Raw genomic sequence first — 20,627 nt, forward strand, 5'->3', positions numbered from 1 at the left:
ATTTTGAGGAATGATTCATGGAAAAACTGAAGCACTTTAGAAAGATGTAAGTTCAATTAGGAAAAAGTACTGAAGGATTTGTGAAGTAGTCTCTCGGTGTCTCATAGGTAGCTCAGACTGTGGTTTGAGTTGACTTGCAACGTTGCTCCAGAGTGCAGAATTTTGCCTGAGTCATTCTGTGACTGGGAAAAGCTACAGCTTCCACTTTGCTCTGTGCCTTCAGTTTTAACACCTATCAAGATGGACAATTACAAGTTATGTAAGGTATGTCTGTTGCTGCAGTCCTGGGAATATCTATGAATATGAAACTCACCTAAAGGGAGGTACTTGCTTTAAAAAAGAGACAGGCAGATTGTAGAGATAACAGCTGGCTGGAGATGTTTGGGTTTACCTTGCACTCTGAACCATGAATGTGTCTTAGCAAAGGAATGTAATCTTATGTCTTGATACTTAGAAGCCAGACTTGGATACCAGCTCCTCGAAGAGCCCAAGTACATTCAGGTACCAATTGGTAGGAAAATATTTCCTGTATCTCAATCCATTTGGAATCCAATAGTATTCTTAGCTTCAGAAAAAATGAGAAAGGATGGGGAAAGGGTAGTCAGAAGTGTTTGAGTTGGAGTCGACGTAGGAAACTCCTTCATGCAGAATGTATTTAGCTATGAGTTGTTTTCTTTTGTTGCTGATGGTGTGTTCTTTCTTTTTTTTTTTTTTTTTTGTCTTTTGGTTGTGACTTTCAGGCTGTATTTTGCAGTGCTTTCTGCATTGCTCTGTGTCCCAGCCATGCTGTGGTCTGACGCAGCACTGGTTTCAGGCAGATAGATCGGTGTCCCTCTGCAGACAGTTCTGCTAGATATTATGTCACAAAAGGTTTTCAATTCTGTGACTGCTTTAAATCAGGTTGGTTCAGAGGTGTGGCAGGACCTGCTTTTTAGGGGCAACACGTCTGATTATCTCAGTCCTGGGTCCTTGCTTTCAGGGAGTTACCTCAGATGCTCAAAGAAAAACGTGTGTTTAATAATTACCTGAACACAGAGTATCACTCTTCTCTGGGCAACTGTCCAACAGAGAAATGAAAAATGTTTCCACCATCCTCTGTTTCTGATTCATGGAGGAGATGTGATTAGTAGTTGGCCAGTGGTTTGTCTCCATCTCTGTTTCCTTGGAAAGTATTAATTGCGTTCTCCCATTAATTACTCTTGCATTAAATGCATTGGATGGTTATTTTAATCGGTGGAGGTTACTTGGCAACTAACGATGGGAACTTTCTTCTGCATTGACTGACCATAGATGTTATTAACACAAAAATGTATTTGAAGAACTATATGAAAACTGTCATAAGCAGCACCTGTGTTCTTTTCAGGGGCTGGAAATCTAAAATGCAAAAATTAGACTCTCAGAGGTTTCAGCCTTAGTTTGTTATTTTTAAGAGCTATGGTAAATGCTACAGAAATCACTTGTGTAATTCTGTTTGTTCTGTGTAATTTTTGAGTATTAACTAAAAACAAAGGAAAAAACAGTGAAAAATGTGTAAAAGAAAGCAGATAAAAGGAGATTAGGGGGAGGGGGGGTAGTTGCTGAATGTAATTTTATTGATCAAGGTTCTGCTGTATGTTGTTCTTAGGTGTTTTGCAAAATACTTGTTCATTACTTTAGTATTCAGAGTATCAATGTATCTGAAAACCAAGCCCCAAAAGGCCGTGGAGTTCTCTTAAATCACTCCCAATTCAATGTATTGTCACTCTGTAATAAGTGAGGCCTGCCTTCACATTTATTGGCTAATGGATGTTTGTCTTTGATCACATTGGCACTCAGTACGGCTGACAGTTTCCCGTGCTTATTCTAGTGAATTTTGGCGTCGGTTACAAACCTGTCCATGTACACACACATACCCACGTCCATGGGATTGGCCTCCCTCTAAAAGCCCGTCTCCTGGATATTCTCCTACTGCTTAACTGAATCTCTCGTTCCTCTGTCCTTCTGCCCTTTGGATGTGTGGATCCCACTGCCCCTGCATTTTTACTGCTTCTGCTATCTTCATCTTCATGTGCTCTAACAAAGGACAGTCTTTCTTTGCACTTCATCCATATCTCCTATCTGACCAAGATTACTGACCAGTATCCTCACCAGTATTTTTTGCTTAGTATTTAATTCAAGGGAGGGACATCTGTATGGCCTAAAAACTCATTGAAGTTTCACACCAGAAAACAGCTTGTGTTTTACCTTTCAGAATAGTTTTGTGGATCAAAGGCTTCCACTATCACTTCTCACTGTAAAAATGGGTTTAAGAAAGCTGTTTGTCGGAAGATTTTTTGCTACATGTGAAACAAAATAGATGATCTTTTGCTTGCCTTCACATTTATGACATTGATTAAACAATAGCAGCAGACCTGGTAGTATTGTCCCTGGACAGGAAGTTTGGCATTGTCTTTCCAGTTTCCTTTTGGCAGAGAATATTAACAGAAGACTCTTGTTTTCAGCTGAATTATTAAGCTGGTGGTCCTGAAGGGGTAACTCAGCCCTGTGAATCAGAGGATGGGGTTTTACTCCACTTTGCTATGGACTTGTCACTGTGGGCAGATCACTGAACCAGTCTGACTTTTCCCATGCAGCTAATTCACACCTACCTCACAAAAGGGATTCTGTGCTGATTTCATTAATATTTTGAAAAGAAATAGAGATCCTGAGATGGAAGTACCAGAGGAGTGACAGGTTTTGTAAATTGTTAAATAACTGTTATATCACAAATAGATGCATTTGCTGGAATAAACATTTGCAACATCTGGCAGCCAAGCCGTGCAGCTGTTACAGCATGCTACTGAAAATAATTACTTGCTCAAATAATGCATATCTGCAGTTTATGAAGGACCATTCTGAGGATTGTATGTCGTTAAATACATGGACTAATGTAAGATTTTTAAAAGACTACTTTCCCAGCACCGTTCCCTAGAGCCCTCAGTGCATGGGCCATGTGAATAATGTTCCCATTCCTCTGTCCAAGCCCAATGTTGTGTTTTTAATTTATTTTAAGTATCCAAGGAATGCTGTCTCCAGTATTCAGAGGACTCTCTAAATCGGATGTGAGGCACAAATACACCAGAGAAGCATATCAGAGAAATGGGCTTGGCGCAAAGCCCACATAAACAACCATACTTTTATTTTTTTTTTCCTTGTTTAAATGATGGGACTTGGGAGGATCAGCCGATTATAGCTGTGGTGGGCTGTCCTTGGGACCAAGGAAAGTGCTTTGGTGACCCCTGGTATTTGACATGAGCTGAATGTTTTGCTTCCTTATAAACTTACTGTTATAGAATGAGCAACTTTGTTCTGATAAATTGACTTCTGCAGGTCACTTTCCAGACTTGCTTGCTGATGGGTCAATACTGTCTTCCATTCTTAGGCTTCTCAGGAAATTGTAGATTGGTTGTAAGCAGGTTGGAGTTTTTCTCTGCCCCTCTGTCTTTCTCAAAACAGGAGGAATAAAATCAGTAAATTAGATCTTAGTAAACATTTTTCCCCTTCCAATAAATATCTCATTTCCTGGAAATTCTTCCTTTGCTCAGAACTTCAACTGAGATTTTTTTTAGGTCTATCACTGTCTGTGGCCAAATCCATTTCCATTTACAGTCTAAAATACCTCTGACTTTATGGGCAGTGCCATGAGCTTTTGTTGAGCAGCAGGAGCCTGCTCCGATCACACCAATGCTAACAGCTTTACAGTGTGGTTCTCCCTAGGTGAGCCTGTTCCCTGTCCTTGTTTTAAACCAAGGAATGTTCATTACAAACACTGTGACAGAAATCATGGGCTAAAATAGGACTTTTTCAGTAAAAATATTAGAGTGGAGCCTCTGCATGGGTGCCCTGCTTTGAACTGACATAAATAAAATATGAAATCTTCATGCTTGTGAACTCTATCCCATGGTGTTGAATTAGGTGTGGTAAATGCTTTTTAAAAACAGACATGATGCAGAACCCCGCTGTGGCCTCCCTTGTGGCCAGCATCCAGTCTGTATTCAGTATTCCTCCATTTATAGGATTATTGACTCCATTTGGCAGTTTTCAGGACCAGTATCTGATTGAGCACAGCCAGTGCACTTTGGCAGCCAGCAGAGATAACATGATACACTGCAGTATCTGTGTGTCTAGAAAGTGGAGCTGGGCTGCTGAGGATGAAAGCATTTTGGTTGTGGCCACTACCCACTCCTAAACTGCTCCATGCTGCCCCTTTAGATGGTTACCCCTTAGCAATACTCTTTTTCATGTGAGCTCACTACCACTTCTGGCTCAAAAGTCATTTAAATCAATGAGAATTATTTTCTTAAAGCAGTGGAGGGAGTGGAAATGCAGTAATTTGAGGTGTAGTCTGTGTTTCTTGCCTGGCTTTGGGCATGCAGAGAGTGAGGATGGGTTATTTAGGGAACGTCACTGCATATTTGCAGGATGCTTAGTCCTTCTCTTCCTCCAGATGTTTAGTACTCAAAGAACAGGTCTGTGGCTACCATTGCTCTGGAGACAAGTGCTTCAACATTTCACACACAGTACTGCTGTTTCTGGGAGATGAAAGGACAGCTATGCAAACTGAAATGGCAAAGACTGTTCCCACTTCTCTGTACTTTGTCCTACAAAGTGAAATAACAAGTGAAGATATAGCTCTGTATTTTTGCCTGTAAACTTCAGTTTGTATGATGGGGACAGAGATGTGGAATCCTACCAGAGACAGTAAGCATTGTTATTCTTGCAGAGTGTTTTCTGCCAAGTCATTTTGCAAGCACTGCTGTTGTCTCGTGCCAGGAGTGTGTTGGGAGAGAAGGGTGTAGGAGAGGCTGCTGACAGGCATAGCCTCTGAGATGTGTTCAAACCCCTGGTAATAAACTTCAGTGTCAGTGAGGTTACCGAGGCCTTGTGAAATCATTCCTGTAATCCTTTGAGAGCACTCACTGCCGCATGCTGTTAGCAGAGGGCTCACAAAAACAGGTTGCAAGTCTCACAGACGTCCTGCCTTGCCTCTGCCTGCTCACTGCACGCAGCAAAGGTAGTATGAAGGCAGCTGAGTTGGGCACATTGCAAGGGGTTCCTTTGCTGCTTTGCGCACTACCCCGTTTAATCTTCACAAGCTCCCTTTATCAATACACAAAAGCAGCTATATTCTTTTTTCTCGTGTTCAGGACCACAAGTAACTTCATACTCACTTCCCCATCTGCTCTCACTGCTGCTTCCCCTGCGATCGGCTGATTGGTCCCTAGCACTGCTCTTCTCTGCTTGCTCTCTGTCTCTCTCTTGCAGGCCAGCTTCAGTATGGGGCAGACAGCCTGGTTTTCAATGCTGCCCTTTGCTCTGGTTCCCTATTCCCTCCTGAGGCTTGCTGCTTTCTCCCTTCCCTCCCACACCAGCCTTCAAACTGATTTTTCTTGCCTGGAACTATGAAACCTCAACCCAGTTTGATGCACTCTTGTAAACTTCCACAGCACTCAGAATAACAACAAGCTGCCTAGCTCGTAATAGGTAAGGAAGCTGAACAGAGAAACTTTTATATTATCTGCTGTAGGAAGAAGTAAAGCTAGTAGATACTGCTGGCTTCTGGCAGCAAAGCTGGCCATGGTGGTGTTGATGACTCACACTGCTTGTGTGCATGCATGCAGAATATGGCTTCTGACAAGGTCTACCAGCTCTTCAGTTGTACCTGTGTGGAGTTAGAGGGATCTGATTTATTACCTCTATAAATGTGGGCATGTATTTAGCAGTCAGTTTTTACTATTGGCTGCTGTGTCTAAATGGTTCTCTGTCAATGTATTTTAAACCATAAGTATGGCATTTTCTTAATGGTAAATTGGATAGAGTTACTGGACCTCAGTTACCGTGCTGGCTGCTTTGGTGATCTACCCTGTTGCTCTTCCAGCTGTGGCCCCTGCAAAGCTTTGCCTGGAAATAATGCAGGTAGCTCAGAGTGAGTCAGTGGATTTCTGACAGGAACCTCAGCAGTGTAAATTCAGACCTGTGGAAGCAATTCACTGGATTGGTATTAATGACCCAGTGGTTTCCAGAGCAGTGAACGCCAAAGTAGAACATGTGTATCCCAGGCGATGCCCGTGATGATTGGCTGCAGGAAGAAACCTTTAAAATTTCAATAGCGCATGTATATGTAACTTATAAACAAGCGTATGTATATTGGGAAGCTGAAAAAATTCTAAGTGGTAGAGGAGCATCATAAACAAAAGTCTGAGGATGGCTGTTCTAGAGGAAGAAAGCCTAAAGATTTCCTAGTCACCAGGATTTGTTTTGCTGCCTCCACAAGTTATTTAAGAAAGAAGAGTTTATACAATTGGGAAAATTACATTGGAAATTGTGTACTTAAACTGTTAAGAAGACACGGCGGTGAGAGTCAGAGATCACGTTCTAAGTCTTGTTTTTGAAAAAGGAAAACTGTTACTTTCTTTATCACCCTGGCTAAATTCTAGAAGTAAATCATTCCTGCTGTTAGATAAGTTGATTTTCAGGCAATAGTGAGGGGGGTTCGCTTAAGTAAGGCAATCTGTGGTTGGTATCTCAGAAGTACCTCATTGTTTAGATGATGATGATGGTGAAGATAATTTGGTGTTGGGTGCAGAGATGGTACACCTCAGATGCGAGCAGGTACAGGCATGCAGAACCAACATGTTAGAATCTTTGGGAGGTTCCGCTGAAATATGTGAAGGGGAAATAATAATTTATCAGTGAAATTCTGCAACTGGTTCTGTACAGTTTTGAATGGTTAACCTTGGAGTTTATAGCAACCAATGCATTTGGTGTTTGTGGTTTGCTGTACAGCTGCTTTTCCATGAAGGTTTCTCTAGCCCAAAGTTTTGTGAATGGGATATGAGGGGGAAAAAAAAAGCATCAGGGAAATAATCCAAAAGAAGGAATAACTAGCTTTGATATAAGCATGGCTGAAGGCAATGGTTTTCATTGTTTTAGTCACCAGTGGCTGCAGTGGCAAGCTGATGTCTCATGCTGGTGAGGGAAGAGGAGAAGGAAGTGGACTTAGTAGAAAATTGATTGCATCTACTTGGGCTCTTTCCAGCTGAATCCTGAGTTAAGTACATTCATCCTGAACTAATCGCTGAGGAGAATTGGCTGAAATCTCACATACTTCTTAAAAGGAAAGCTGAGCATTAAAGGAACAATATCCTTATTGTACCTGAGTGCCAAGGGGAGTGAGTGGACTATCAGAAGCCTTACCTATTCAGCTCCATGTCTTGGAAGCTGCTTGTGCTTTTAGTTTTAAAGGGACCTAATGCGGGAGGTGATGGTCAGTCTGCCACAAAATACCAAGGATAGGCTGTTTGGCAGGGCTGTTTTCTGACTGTATTTTGAACTGGCTCAGCAAGCCTCAGTTCATTTCAGTAATTCAGTACAATTATAATTTTGAGTTGTATTTCATCAACAGCAAAGTAGATTATCAGCTAAAACACATCTAAGGCCCTAGCAAGTGTGGAATAAACCTAGACTGATATTATTAACATCAGTATAATCATTCACTAGCATGAATAAGAGAGCTTCAGAACTGTCAGAACACTGTAATGCTTTGCCATCCTGAGGTTTTTCACACGGTATACTACTAACCTGTCTAAGCTTTCTTAGCACTGTTGGTGCTGAAGGAGAACATATTTAGACCCCCTTTTCCAGATGGTGAACTTGCATTATCAAATTCAGAGTTTAAGCCATTGCTTTCTAAGCACTGTAATTCTCAATAATCTCATGTTAATGCAAAGGTTTATATCAGAATGAGAATCTGAGCACTGTGAGCTTGATTTCACAAATGTACGGGTTCATTGGTGTTGGCTGCTCAACTCTCTGGATGTGACTCAGTTCAAGCACTACCAGCATGTTTAAGCTCAGCAGCAGCATCCTTTGATGCTACTCACAGTGAGGTGCTGACGCATACAGTGCTACTAGGAGGAAGAACGTAAGCTGTTCCTGTGCAAATCCATTCTTGTTTCTCTGAGATAACTCAGAAGGTAGTTTAGGGAAATTGCTCATCACCCTTGAGGCACTCCTGCATGTTGCCGCAGGTTTGGGCTGTGTCCACTCCTTGTGTTCAACATACTTTTATGTATAAAGTATTAGGAAAGACGGTGACGATGCTATTGCTATTTCCATGGAGAGGTGACATCTGGGATTTTGACCAAGTTTCCATTCAGACTAAGTTATGATTTTGAGTCTAAATTTGAAAGGAGAATGACTTGCAGGAAAGAACTGGTGGCAATGGTTAGGGGTGTGCAGTGCCCTCAGCCAACTTTCAGTGCCCAAAGCATCTAGCTAACTGTTGCAAGTTAAGTTTGTCAGGTGAAGTTTCTGGTGGATTCCTGTCCTAAACATCCAGATAGCAGTCGGGACTAAATGACCTTCTTAAACAAGAATCCCACACCTTCAATTTTACTGGAATACAGTGATTGCTTCTTTTGAATGTATTCCCATAGGAATTACGTCCCGTGTGAAGTGCAGCATGTCACTTCTCGTGGAGGCCGCTTGTTAACTTGGGGCAGTGCAGAACTCGGTGGCTTTCACAGCTCCCATAGGGAGAGCAAGGAGTTTGTGAGTTGTTTGTAGGTGTCCACTTCTGTGTTACACAGCAAGGACCTGAGCAGAGTGTCAAAAAGCTACTTGCTATAAATACTAGCCGTGTCTGTGACCTGCATCTTTTTCATTGCCATACGCAGCTCAAGAATGAAGTTTTAGGCTTTGATTTACAGCATTCTTCTCTAGTCTTGTGGTGATGGCTGGCGAGGCTGCCTTGTTCTGTAGGAAGCAACAGAAGCTGAGATTAGGAAAGGTTTAAAACAAACAAAAGGGGAACACTTCATACAATGCATAATGAGACTGTGGAACTCGCTGCCATAGGGACAGTGTGGATGCCAGAAGTATAAATGAGCTCATAGAGGAATTAGACAAATTAAAGAAGGATTGGTCCAGTGAGACTATAAAACATAATAGTCTGATGCAACCTGCGGTGCAGGAAGGCCTGAAGTGCTGCTTGCTGGAAGCAGAGAGGTTGTTCTTGGGAACACATCAGCCTGTGCAAGCTCTGTTTCTAGTGCACTTTCCCGTTCAATTTCAGCTCTTGGCTGGAGACAGGATACCGTGCTAGATGCTGTGCTGCCATTGCAGTAGTTCTTAATGGAGCTTGAATAAAAACCACCCACCATGTTCCATGGGTAACAGCTAGCGAGGCTGCTTGGGAAGGTTGTATCCTGTGGAGTCAGGAAGGCTTGGGCTGGAACTGACTGCAGTTCGGTGATGGATGTATTCTGCCATGGAATGGGCTGACACTGGAACCCCTGGGAGAGTATGATAAGACAAGTATTCTTTTAAGTCCCAGCTCACAGGCAGCAGCTGGGAAAGCTGAATTCCTTGTAGATAACAAGCTGGGTCTGTGATGGAAACATGAAAGCCTCCCATAGCAGAAGCTACCTTGGGGTAAGAGATACACCTCCTTCCCTTCTGCTCGTTGAGTGGTGGGAAGGTCTCATACAGCTTTTACTTGATGATCTCTGTTATTCTGCCTTTGTTTTTTATAATTTTTTGCAGTTGTAAAACTAGTTCTGAAAAAAAGAATCCTAATTCAAACAGATTTGGAGCTTTATTCTACATTTCCCTGTTAGCACGTCTGTTTGCTAGCTCATAAAGACTATATTTTAAGAGGAATCTTAATATATGTAGGCCAAAGCCAGCTATTAGATCAGTACAGGCTCTTGCATTTCTGTTTTTAAATACATGCTTAGCATACAATTTTACAAAGTCCTTTTAAATGCAAGTTTGTCTGTCAGAGCTCCATGGAAATAATTTATGCCTTAATTCTGGAATTGATGGGTGATGGGATAGAATATAAATACGTAAGTGGGGAAAGAACAGAAATTTCAACTTTTTGCAACTTGTCTGGAAGTTTGAAAGCATCTGCAGTTTATAATATGGTCTGTACAGGAATGCTTTGCCTCAGTACCAGAAGTTAGAGAACTTCTAGTTCCTGCAGTGCTAAGTAGCCTTCTGGTTAAATAACCTGACAGAAGAGCAGGAGGAGAGAGAGAGGAAGAGAGAATTCCACAGTAGAGTAAACATGGCATGGAGATTGTGGATACCCTGCCAAGAAAGGTGGGGTTTTCCAGCCAGGTAACAAAAGATATTAGCTATTTATCTATGTAATCCTACTGGAGACTGACAGCTTGGTCACACAGCTAGATTGGGCCAGAAGCACACCTTCCACATTCTCTCCTCTCAGTCCCAGGTTTGCTGATTTAGTGAAGATGAAAGCTGCAAAACGGTCTGAGCATGACATACCTAAGTGCAAAAATGTGGGGCTTCTTGGCAGCAAGGGCATGCTTTCTGGATGTAAAGGTGCTCTCTTCGGTGTACTAGTTGACACTAGGCAAGGTCCAAGAGAAGGTAATGAGTTTTTCATTTTGACATCATGGCAGGTTAAGGCAAACTGCAGAGGAGACTTTAGAGTTTACCTTGAGTTACAAATGTGTCAGAGTAATAAAGCACCTTGTTTTCATCTGGATTTTACTGTTTGGCTAGTGCACAGCAAAGACGCAGTATGTTGGGGCAGGACAGTTTCTACCAGCTGCAAATTCAGCTTAGTGTATTTGTCTGTGATGGGAGGTGTGGGTACAGTACTTGGGTCTGGCAGCATAGAGCCTGGTTAGCAGCACAGACACAGAATTGGCCACTGTTTTATACAAGAGGGTGGGGCTGTGAGTGCCCCTGTAAGAGATGGGCAACAGGAATTGGGAGGGAAAACAGCAAGCTGCCATCCGCCCCTTTGGGACAGATCAACTTGAGATAGAGATTGAAAATGATTGCTAATTTGTGCCCAGAGGTTATTTTTTAACATACAAATAAGAGTTAGTGTAGGAACTTAAACTGTGGAGGAATGTTCAGATAAAGGATTTTTAAAAGACGTTTTAAAATACCGCGTAAATGTTTTAACAGATAAAGTGGATCAGAAATTTCTAACAGTAAACTTGCTAATCCTTAAAACTGTTCGTGTCGTACCATTTCTACCTACCTGATGATAATATTTGATTAGAATTTGTTCACAGACTGAATACTCATTCCTGAAAGAATCTATGTAAAGGGAGGAAACAATACACATCCTGTACTCCACCTTCATAGGCCTCTAGCGTACGATGCCACCTTTTGTTTGCAAGAGTTTAAATTTCAAATAAAATCCCAGCATTCTTTTGAAAAAAAGGAAAGGGCCTCTCCCCTGCTTAGATTGTCAAATCCCAGACTAGCCCGGAATTGAATAGGCCAAGTCAGTGACCTCAGTCAGAAAGAATGTTGGTTATTTACGTAGGGCTTCTGCTATTTTAGCAGCAAACCTTTTCTTCTGAAAGGACAATGTATACTGTTTTGTGTTTACAGCCAAGTAAAAAGCTTGTACATTTGAGATTTGCATTGTAATAGCCTCGTAACTCAATATACGGCATCCTCAAAAATAGCAGTGCTGGACTCTGTTTTGTCCTGGCTGGTGCCGGTCTTTTAAAGCCTTTCACAAGAGTTCTCTGAAAAACCATCCTAAAGATTCAGCTGCTTATATATTTGCCTTCGCGTTTTGTTTTTCTCTGGAGTTTTGCTTGTTTTCAGGGACTAAATTTAGCGTGGTTTCTTTATGAACTATCGGGCCACTGCTCAAAATATTTTGATGCATCTCAAGCTAAGCTGTGCCCGCAGCTTGAAACCAGCAAAATGTGTGAGCGGACGTGTGTGTAATTCACACACCGAGCAGTTTCCCTGAAATAATGGAAGATCTTTACAAGCATTCTGGCCCGGTGGATGAGCCTGCAATTCCAAATGGTTTTTAAAAGTGTGCCTTTCTCAATAGATCGTAACCATGAGGAGCTATTGTGTGAGTAAAGCACACATTTAGGATCCAATCCTGCATTCCTTAAAGTCAATGGGAGTCTGAGCGTGAAAGGAATGCGGGATTGGGTCCTGAAACGGGGAACCAAAATTGTGTGCCAGATTGCTTTGAAAAGAAGAATATAGCACATCCACAGTAGCCACTTTTTAGTGTTTCAGATTTCAAACGGCTGCAGTCTGTGAAAAGTGCCTTCTGCCAACATGCAGTATCTTCTATTCAAAGGAATTTGGCATTGATTTTTTTTATTTTTTTTTCCCCTATCTTCAAAACCCTGAAAGCCGCAGAACTTCACCCCTCCTCTCACAAAGCCGCAGCGCTGAGCATTGTGAGATGGGGACCGGGCGGTGGCGGTGGGGGATGGAAATGTCACCCAGCCCGGTTGCGGGCCGTGGGGTTGGGCCGCAGGTCTGCCGGTGGCTCCTGGCCCTGTACAAAGAGACGCTGCACGGCTGCACCCTGCTGCCGCAGCTGCGGGCGCCGCATGGACCGTCCTGCCTTACTCGGGGGGGACACCCTCCTGTGGAGGAGATGGAGAAGAAAAATGTAATTAATGGTTATTGAGGCGCTAAGCAGCCTCGGTGCTCCTTGTTTTCAGCTGAGTAACAGAAACCCCAAGTAGAGGAAACCTCTCTGCAGATAGGCAGTCAGAAGCCGGAGTGAGGGCTGGAGAACTGAAGGCTCTAACTTAATGTCAGTCGAGATGATAACAAATAAATAAAAAGCATTGTAAGCTTTTGTTTTCTTTGGGTACATCTGTAGTGCCTGGGCAGGCGAGTGCCCCCTTTGTAGTGAAAGAAAATAGATGTGGATGAAATGTATCCATTTTGTTCTGTGCTAAGTGGTAGCGGAGGTAACAGAAACAAGCTGTTATTTAATATTTTCACCGATTTCTTCTGAGTTTGTAAACTTGGTCTTTCTCTTAAGGCGTCAACCTCTAACATTAAGCTTCTGCTTCTCAGACATGCTGCTGTCCTGACTTCTGATTTGGCAGATAGTATTCCAAATATTGCATTCGCTTTTCGGTGCTTGAGCTGTCTTAGTCCCTGCTTCTCAATTGTTAAAATGTGTATCTAAATTTTTAACGTAATGTTTTTTGAAATCTGGATCTGTCTCGTGCTATCAGAAGGCAAACACAGCTGGCATCTTGCATGGCAAGGAAAAACAGACTGCAGCATCTGTGCTGGAGAATCTAATAGTAGGGATGGTGGTCTCTATTGTGGTGCCCTGTGCTGTTGTGTGTATCTGCAGCCCCTGCCACAGATCCATTGGGCACCAGTCACCCCAGCACAGGCTCAATGATGGGCCCCTGGGGCACAGCCATGGGTGGCACGTGGGATGCAGTGGTGCATGTGGGGTTCTGTCTGTGCATGGAACAAGGGCAGCCTGTGGATGGCCTTTGCAGAATGGCTCTAAAACAGCAGTCCCCAGCCAGGAGCTTTTGTAAAACTAAGTTACCGAGTCCACCCTGCTAAATTTTAAATCTCCTGAAGCAGTGCTGGCTCCAGCTGCAGAAGGACAGCAGGAGAGCAAATGCAACTTCTGCTCAGCCTAGGCTACCTTGTGACTGCTCTGGTTTCGCTTGAATGGCGTTCTTGGGCAATGTGCAGGCATTTTCCTTCTCTCTTATGACCACTGTGAAACACTTGAGCAAATGTTGCCGTGTATTAATTCTTCCTGTGTATTTACATGCCACTTCTAGTCCAACTCTTTGAGAGACTCGCTTAAGATGCTAGCATGAGACTGGTAATGCTGCTGCTGCTGCATCAGTTGCTGCAGAGTTGGCGTCTGAAGCTGCTAGCCAGCAATTAGGTCCATGTTTAACATTGCTAAATAAAACAGATATGCACAATTTGTTGGTCAGTCAGGCATGAACAGCCAGGGGCTGATGTGCTCAGAAAGCTGCATGAGCTCTGGTCCAAAACTTGGAGAGTGTGGAAATGCATACTGAGTGCCCCTGGAGCAGCACTGGGCTGTGCTGGGGGCTCAGGTACATCTCTGTGCCTGCAGCTGGAGGGGAGGTGCTGCAGCAGGGCAGCAGCAGCCATCCCACCTGCTCTCACACAGCCACCCCTTTCTGCCTGAGCAGAGCCCTGGAGGAGCCGCACCTCCATGGGAGGGAGATGCAGGGGCAGAGCTGAGGTCTGTGCTCGTGTGTGGTCAGACCTACCCAGGCATGTTTCTAGCGAACAGGAATGGCAGGTACTCAAATAGTATTCCGTGGCAATAACTTTGGCTGTGCAGGCTTCTAATTAGCTCTGCTTTAACGAAGGAAGCATCCTTATCTTTAGCAGCAGTGCAGCCGAACTCTTCAATTGCAGTCCACACTGGGAGGTTTTATTTATGTTTTCTGACTAAAATGTGGGCTTCTTGTTCCATACAGCTGTAACATGAGAAATAAAAAGGATATTATTAGTCATCTTGCATGTTGTTCCCACTGAAACCTTCTAGCATGAAGTTATGAGAAGAGGCCCATATATAAAAAAATATCCTGACAAAGATGATGAAGGTGAGGAACTATGCCAGTGTATTTTGCAGCACATGAGTAGTTTAAGGGCTGTGCCGGGCATTATCTTTCAAGCTGAGGCTGCAGCATTCCCATTATGTCAGAGGGGAGCTGTTTGTTTTTAAGCAGCAGTAGCCCCTGAGACAACACAGACTTCTCACATGAACTTGCTTACTCTACAATAGTAGTAAATCATTATTACCCAACGGTTGCATGCTTTTAATCATCAAAGTCCTTAAAATATTATAATAATGCTTGGCACTTTTCAACTTCAAAGCACGCTGCAAGCAGTAATTAGGTCTAATAACCATGCTGTGACAGTGAGACATTGCTATCTGTTGTTTTACAAAGGAGAGGAGGGGGGTCAGCCCCTGACTCGGTTGCATCATCCTATGTGGGGCTGTAGATCTACTACTGAAGGCTGTGACTTGATAATCTCACCTCTCCATAGACAAACATCCCCCTGCTAACAGCATCCAGAAGGGCTTTGAAGATGTTTTCAGTGCTGCTGGGGAAGGGGAAAGGACATTTTCAGCACTTGGAGCTCCTCCTTGAGACTGTAAAACCTGATCTGATTCACATTTTGTTCCATAAGGGCCTGGAGCAGCTTTTGAAGCTGTTGGAAAAAAGTTTTACCCCATCTTGGCTTCCTGGCTGGTGTGTTTTCACCACCAGGCAAAGTGTTGTGGAGAATGGAGAGAATAGTTGTGGACAGCATGTGTCAGTGGTGGGTCATTTTTCCTTTTGCAAGTTCTGTCCTTTTCTAAAGCAGCCATTCTCTTATGCCTTCCTTTTAGTTTGCAATACACAGAACATAAAAATGGTGCAGGAAGTAATTATTAGACACATTTAAACAGTAGAAATGCACAAATTGGTTAAATGGAAAATTGACGTTAAAAACCTAGAGCTGATTCTGACTTTATGTATTAACCAAGTTCCAGGGGGCCTGCTTTCCTTTGGGTGTTCGTTGTCTTGGTTGCAAATACCAATTGTGATCATTCCTCGAGGGAGCTTCATTTCTAGCTTACCTTTTCACATAGATATCTTAGCATTTAATAATGCCTCATTCTTAATTAGAATATCTACGAGCTGTCTGTCTTCTGCCTAACATAGCAATACCTTTTTATCCTGGAGCATCTATCTCTACCTTATCAACATGTGGGTGTCAGTTTAAAACTTAGTAGGTGGGCATATATTGTCACTCTAAGTGCATAGGCTTTATTTTCTGTAGTAATCAAGGCTAAAGAGCACTAGGGGAAAAAAAGAGCTTCTTGTAGCAGCTGATGTTACATATCTGCACCTGGATTACAGTCTGGACAGTGTTCTGCCCTTGTCTTTGGACCTGCACAGTCCCCTCATATGGTCTTGACTGACCTGCTGCTATTTGGGTCAGATATGAAACTGAGCTTCTTCCCTGCTGCTGTTGAAAACTGGTCTGACAGGGTAGATGTGCCAAGGTGGGTATCCAGCTAAAAGAGGAAAGAAGTACAGTGTTTGTGAAACATTGTACTTGTGAACTCCCTGCTATGCTGCTCATTATAAGTGCTCATTATTATTATAATGAGCTATCTACAAGTTGCTTCAAGTTTTGTTAGAAACTCTGATTTTTTAGCTTCGATATTATGAAAGTGAATAGTAACCCTGACTTGGCTGTACTCAGACACTTACAGGAAAACTGAGCAGCAGGCCCATTCTGTCAGTGGACAGGAGATGTACCTGGTTATCTGACCAGATGCTTGACTCAACCGGCTAAAACAAATTTGGCTAAAGCTTTTCTTAGGGTTTACTTGACAGAACTGGGTTACAGTTGCATGGGACAGACTCTGTGGGCTCCAGAGCTGCTCCAGTAGCTCAGGAGAAGAAACTGCCCTGACAGCAGCTCAGATGGCTGTTCCTGCCTGCAAAGCCTTGCACCCTGGTACAGGGCTTCCTTGGCTGGCTGGCCAGTCAGCACAGTGCTGCTTGAGGCCAATGGGTGCCCCATGCTGTGGCTTTTTTGGCTTTGTGTTCCTAGCGGCAATTGCTGGCGCGTTTGGGTTGATGATGGTGCGGACTTGGTGCCAGGCACTCCCAGAGCTGGGTGTGTGACTGTGCTCAATGCAGACATTTAGTAAATGCTCCTAGTGGGCAAGTGGAAAGTAGATTTTTGCCTTCATTTCTAAAATGCAATGTGTAGACACCAGTGCAGTGCAGCCTGCACTACTTGTGTGATAACTTACTGCTGCTTGTTTATGAGATACTATCCCTGAATGAATGTCCCCTAAGGTAGAAGACCTATCAATCACATTAATTATTGCTAATAATAGTAATTAGCATGTGAGTAAGATATTTGCTTGTTTTATGAGTTTAGGCAAGTCAGTTCCTTAATAGGTGGCTTGTTGTTTTTTGTCAGCTGTGAAATGGGGAAAATAGCTGTTTTCCTCAGTTCTGCAGCAGTGTGAGCGTTGCATGTGTTGTGGTTTAACTTAGTAGGTGCTCAGCACCACAGTCATTCACTCACTCCCTCTTTCCCAGTGGAATGGAAGAGAGAATTAGAAAAAAAGGAATACTTCTAAGATAGAGAAAAGTTAAAGGATAATAGGACTGTATGTATGTATATGAATGTGTACAACAAGTGATGCACAAGCAATTGCTTACTATCCACTGACCGATGCCCAAGCAAGCCCCCCAGCATGCAGAACAGAGAGTGAGATGAACTCTCATCCAGTTCTAAACTTTCCTCCCATGTGATGTCATACGTTATGGAATATATCTTTGGCCAGTTTGTCAGCTGTCCTGATTCTCTTCACAGTGCCTTGGGCCCCTCAGAATCATAGAATCACCAAGGTTGGAAATGACCTCTAAGATCATCCAGCCCAACCGTCTACCTATCACCCATATTTCCCACTAAACTACGTCCCACAGTATAACATCTAAATGCTTCTTGAACCACCTCTAGGGTTGGTGACTCCACCTCCTCACTGGGCATTCTGGTCCTGTGTCTGACCACTCTTTCAGAGAAGAAATATGTCCTAATGTCCAACCTGAACCTTCCCTGGTGCAACTTGAGGCCATAAGGCCTGGGAGGCCCTTGAGCCTCCCTGCTCCTTTTGCTCCTCTTGTTGGTAGGACAGCAGAGGAAATTGGGAAAAATGAAGTGTCCTTGGCATTGTACAGCACTGCTTAGTATCAACTGAAAGCATCAGAGTGTTATCAACATCGTTTTTCTCCTAAAACCAAAATATTGTAACAGATACTATGAAGAAAAACAGCTCTGTCTCAGCTGAAGCTAAAATGGTATAAAACAGACCACATCAGCTGTATAGGAAGGGAGGTCAGTTATCTGTGTTCGGCAGCTGGTACAGAGCCACGTGGAATCGAGCAGCAGCTCGCACGCAGTGCAGTGACTAGCATAGGGGCCTGCAGCTTTGCTGTGCTTGGGTGAGGTAAGGTTGTTTCATGTCTCAGGGCAGTCAGCTGCCAAACACCTTTGATATTGTAAGCATTACTGAGAGTCAGTCTAAAACATCCTTTTTGCCATGTTTGCTTTTCACCCTTCTTGTTCAGGGCAGAAACAGGCTTGATTGATTTCTGCCAGGGTGCTGTGCTGAGGAAATCACAGGATTAGAATTTGAGGCCCTTCTGTCAACCTGAGCTGCCAGGGTCTGCACACTGCAACAAGGAGGATGTACAGGCCCTCATGTACCTTCTGTAGTGCCTCAGGAGATGCCAGTGCCTGCCCTCACTGAGGGCATTGCTTTCTTGTAGAGATGCTTCCAGCAGCATAGTTCAGGATTTGCCCCTAATTATCTCTGCTGCTTCTGATCACAGTGGGTGTGCAGTGAGGATGATGGCCAGAGCTTTACCAATGAAGCCAATGCCCTCTTTCTACACCAGTGAAGGTAGTGTGTGTAAGTTGGAAGTGCATCAGCACATCAAGTACAAGTGTGTGGCCTCTTCATTTCCACCATATGAAGATGTCCTTCAAAAAGCTACTCTGACCTGTGTCCTTTTCCTTCTTCCTTTCTCATAATTTTACTATTAGCTCCTTTATTTTCCTTTAGGTAAGTACATCAGGGCAAAGGACAGCAGTCCTTGGTTTCTTTTCTGGAGCAGATCTTTTCCATAGCCAGATGTCCCCTTATCCAATTCTGTGCCTGCTCGGCCCTGCACCCCAGCAGAGGATGGTACTTGTCAGCAAGCTGGCACAAGCTCTGTGCTCAGAGATGTTCTGAGGGATGACAACAGGGCTGTAGTTAAGAGCAGGCTAGGAAGGGCAGTGACAGATCTTTTGGTGGAGTGGCTTGAGAATAGTGGCAAAGCAGCAGAGATTGAGAAGTGGTTGCTCCTGATCCAGCCTAGAGAGGCTCCATGGACCCCCTTGAGAGTGATCCTGGCCTCATGTCTTGTTTCTGTGATATATGGCACAGAGCCGTTTTACCTAAGAGTCTCAGGGAAGATTGATGGTCTCAGTGCATTGTCTATGCTGCTGGGCTCCTGGTCCCCACCAAAGCTACCAGGCAGCTGGAAAGACAAACAAGTGCTGACTCCACCTACCAGCAGTATGGAGACAGCAGCCTGTGAGATCGACAGCCCAAGAATGTGCACACAAAAGAAGCATTTCCCTCTGCCACGACAGTAAAACCGCCAGACAACCACATGCAGCATGTGATTTCCCAGAAGCATCAGTCCAGATCCTAAGTTTTTTGTGCCACACACTGTTTCCCAGGATCGGATCACAGGGGCAACGTGTAAAAGGCACTTTTAAGCAATGAAAATTAATCATATTTTCCTCAACACTGTTTATGGAAACCATGGGGCGGGGGGGAGGCTGCTTCTGCACCTCCGTGCTTGGCCAACTGGCTCAGCTCTCTGGCCCTGAGAGTTGAACCCACTGCACAGATGGGCAGTGTTTATGGGGCAGCTGCTCTGTCTTGGAGAAGTCCAAGCTTGTTCTGTGGGCTTAACAGTGATGTGGGAGAGATTTTCCATTGACCTGTAGTACGGAGTCTTTTGCCCTCTTCATTACCCTTGTGTCCCTGACAGTATTGATGCTGTGTGCTCCCATCCGCAGCTGGTGTGCAGCACACAGTATGCACTGTGCCATCTTCCTGCCTAGGCTGTAAGTGGCTTGTGAGAGCATCAAAGTATTTGGGAGCTTTGGCCACTGGGAACCTGACAGGGAGTGGAAATAAAGTGAGTTAGCACTGGTTTGGTTTCCATCTACTAGCTGATTTTACACTGATAAAATCTCTTCCCCTTTGATGTAGCAATTCTGGTGTATAGCAGAAATCTCGTGTGTGGTATCTAAAATCTGGCTGGGCTTGGTAATCTCTGAGTTCCTTTTTTTGTATCCTTTTTGTTGGGGCTCACTGTAGCCCGTTGTGTATTTCTTAACTGTAAGGAGTGCTGCCAGTTCATGATGATCACAGGCTGTGTCAATAGAGTTCTGTAAGATTTAATGAAATCTCTTGTTTTCGATGTGATTTTCTGTGTTCACCTCACAGGTAGTTCAGTGTGTAGTTATTTTGACATTGATTGATGCTTTAGTGACAGGATCAGCCATATGCTGTATTCTGTGTTTGTGGTCCTTCATAGACAAATGTGTTGCTGATGTTGATTCCGGTGGATTCCAGTGCTGTGACTTCACTTTCTAAGGAAACTATCAATTTACAAATGAGCCTTTCCCCACTGCTCTTTGGCTTTAGGTTTCAAATTTTCCAGGAACTGGTATCAGCTGAGTTCTATCACTCACAACGAATGTTTGGTTGATAAGGAGTTTGTAAATGAAGGATGGACGCTGCAGGCTAATCCTCATCCATGTACCTGGATAGATGATGCCAAAAGCTGGCCACACTAATACACGCAGCAGGGCATACTTTGTATTTGGTATCTTGAACAACTACGTTTGGGAAGAAAGTATGAAATTCTGACAGTACAATATTTTAACAGGGAGAAGACTAAGAGGAAAAGCGTTCTACAATGTCAATGGCAAGGTGTACTGTGAAGAAGACTTCCTAGTAAGTAAGACTTCAGGCATTTTTTTCATTGTTTTTAGACCAAATTGTTTTTTTATGTTGGGCTGTTCGCTTTGAGAGTTGTTTTTGTCTTCTGGGGTATCCCTCTGCCAGTGCTGGAATTGGGAAACATTGCTACTAATTCTGTAACAGGATTGGGCCTGTAGTTTGGAGAGGTGGGTATGAAACCAAGTACGTAACTGTTCAAAAGCCATTACAAGGTATAAAT

General features: G+C 43.6%; 1 protein-coding gene across 1 annotated transcript in view; it reads left to right on the top strand.

The window, feature by feature from the left end:
• The window catches only part of WTIP (WT1 interacting protein), a 70,244-nt gene that overhangs the window by 31,128 nt on the left and 18,489 nt on the right, over positions 1 to 20,627 (top strand). Inside the window, exon 3 of the mRNA XM_072346852.1 lies at positions 20,334 to 20,401. Within this exon, the coding sequence (XP_072202953.1) occupies positions 20,334 to 20,401 (68 nt within the window). The remainder of the gene's footprint in view (positions 1 to 20,333; positions 20,402 to 20,627) is intronic.

Source organism: Excalfactoria chinensis, chromosome 11, assembly GCF_039878825.1.
Source record: "Excalfactoria chinensis isolate bCotChi1 chromosome 11, bCotChi1.hap2, whole genome shotgun sequence".
NCBI lineage: Eukaryota > Metazoa > Chordata > Aves > Galliformes > Phasianidae > Excalfactoria > Excalfactoria chinensis.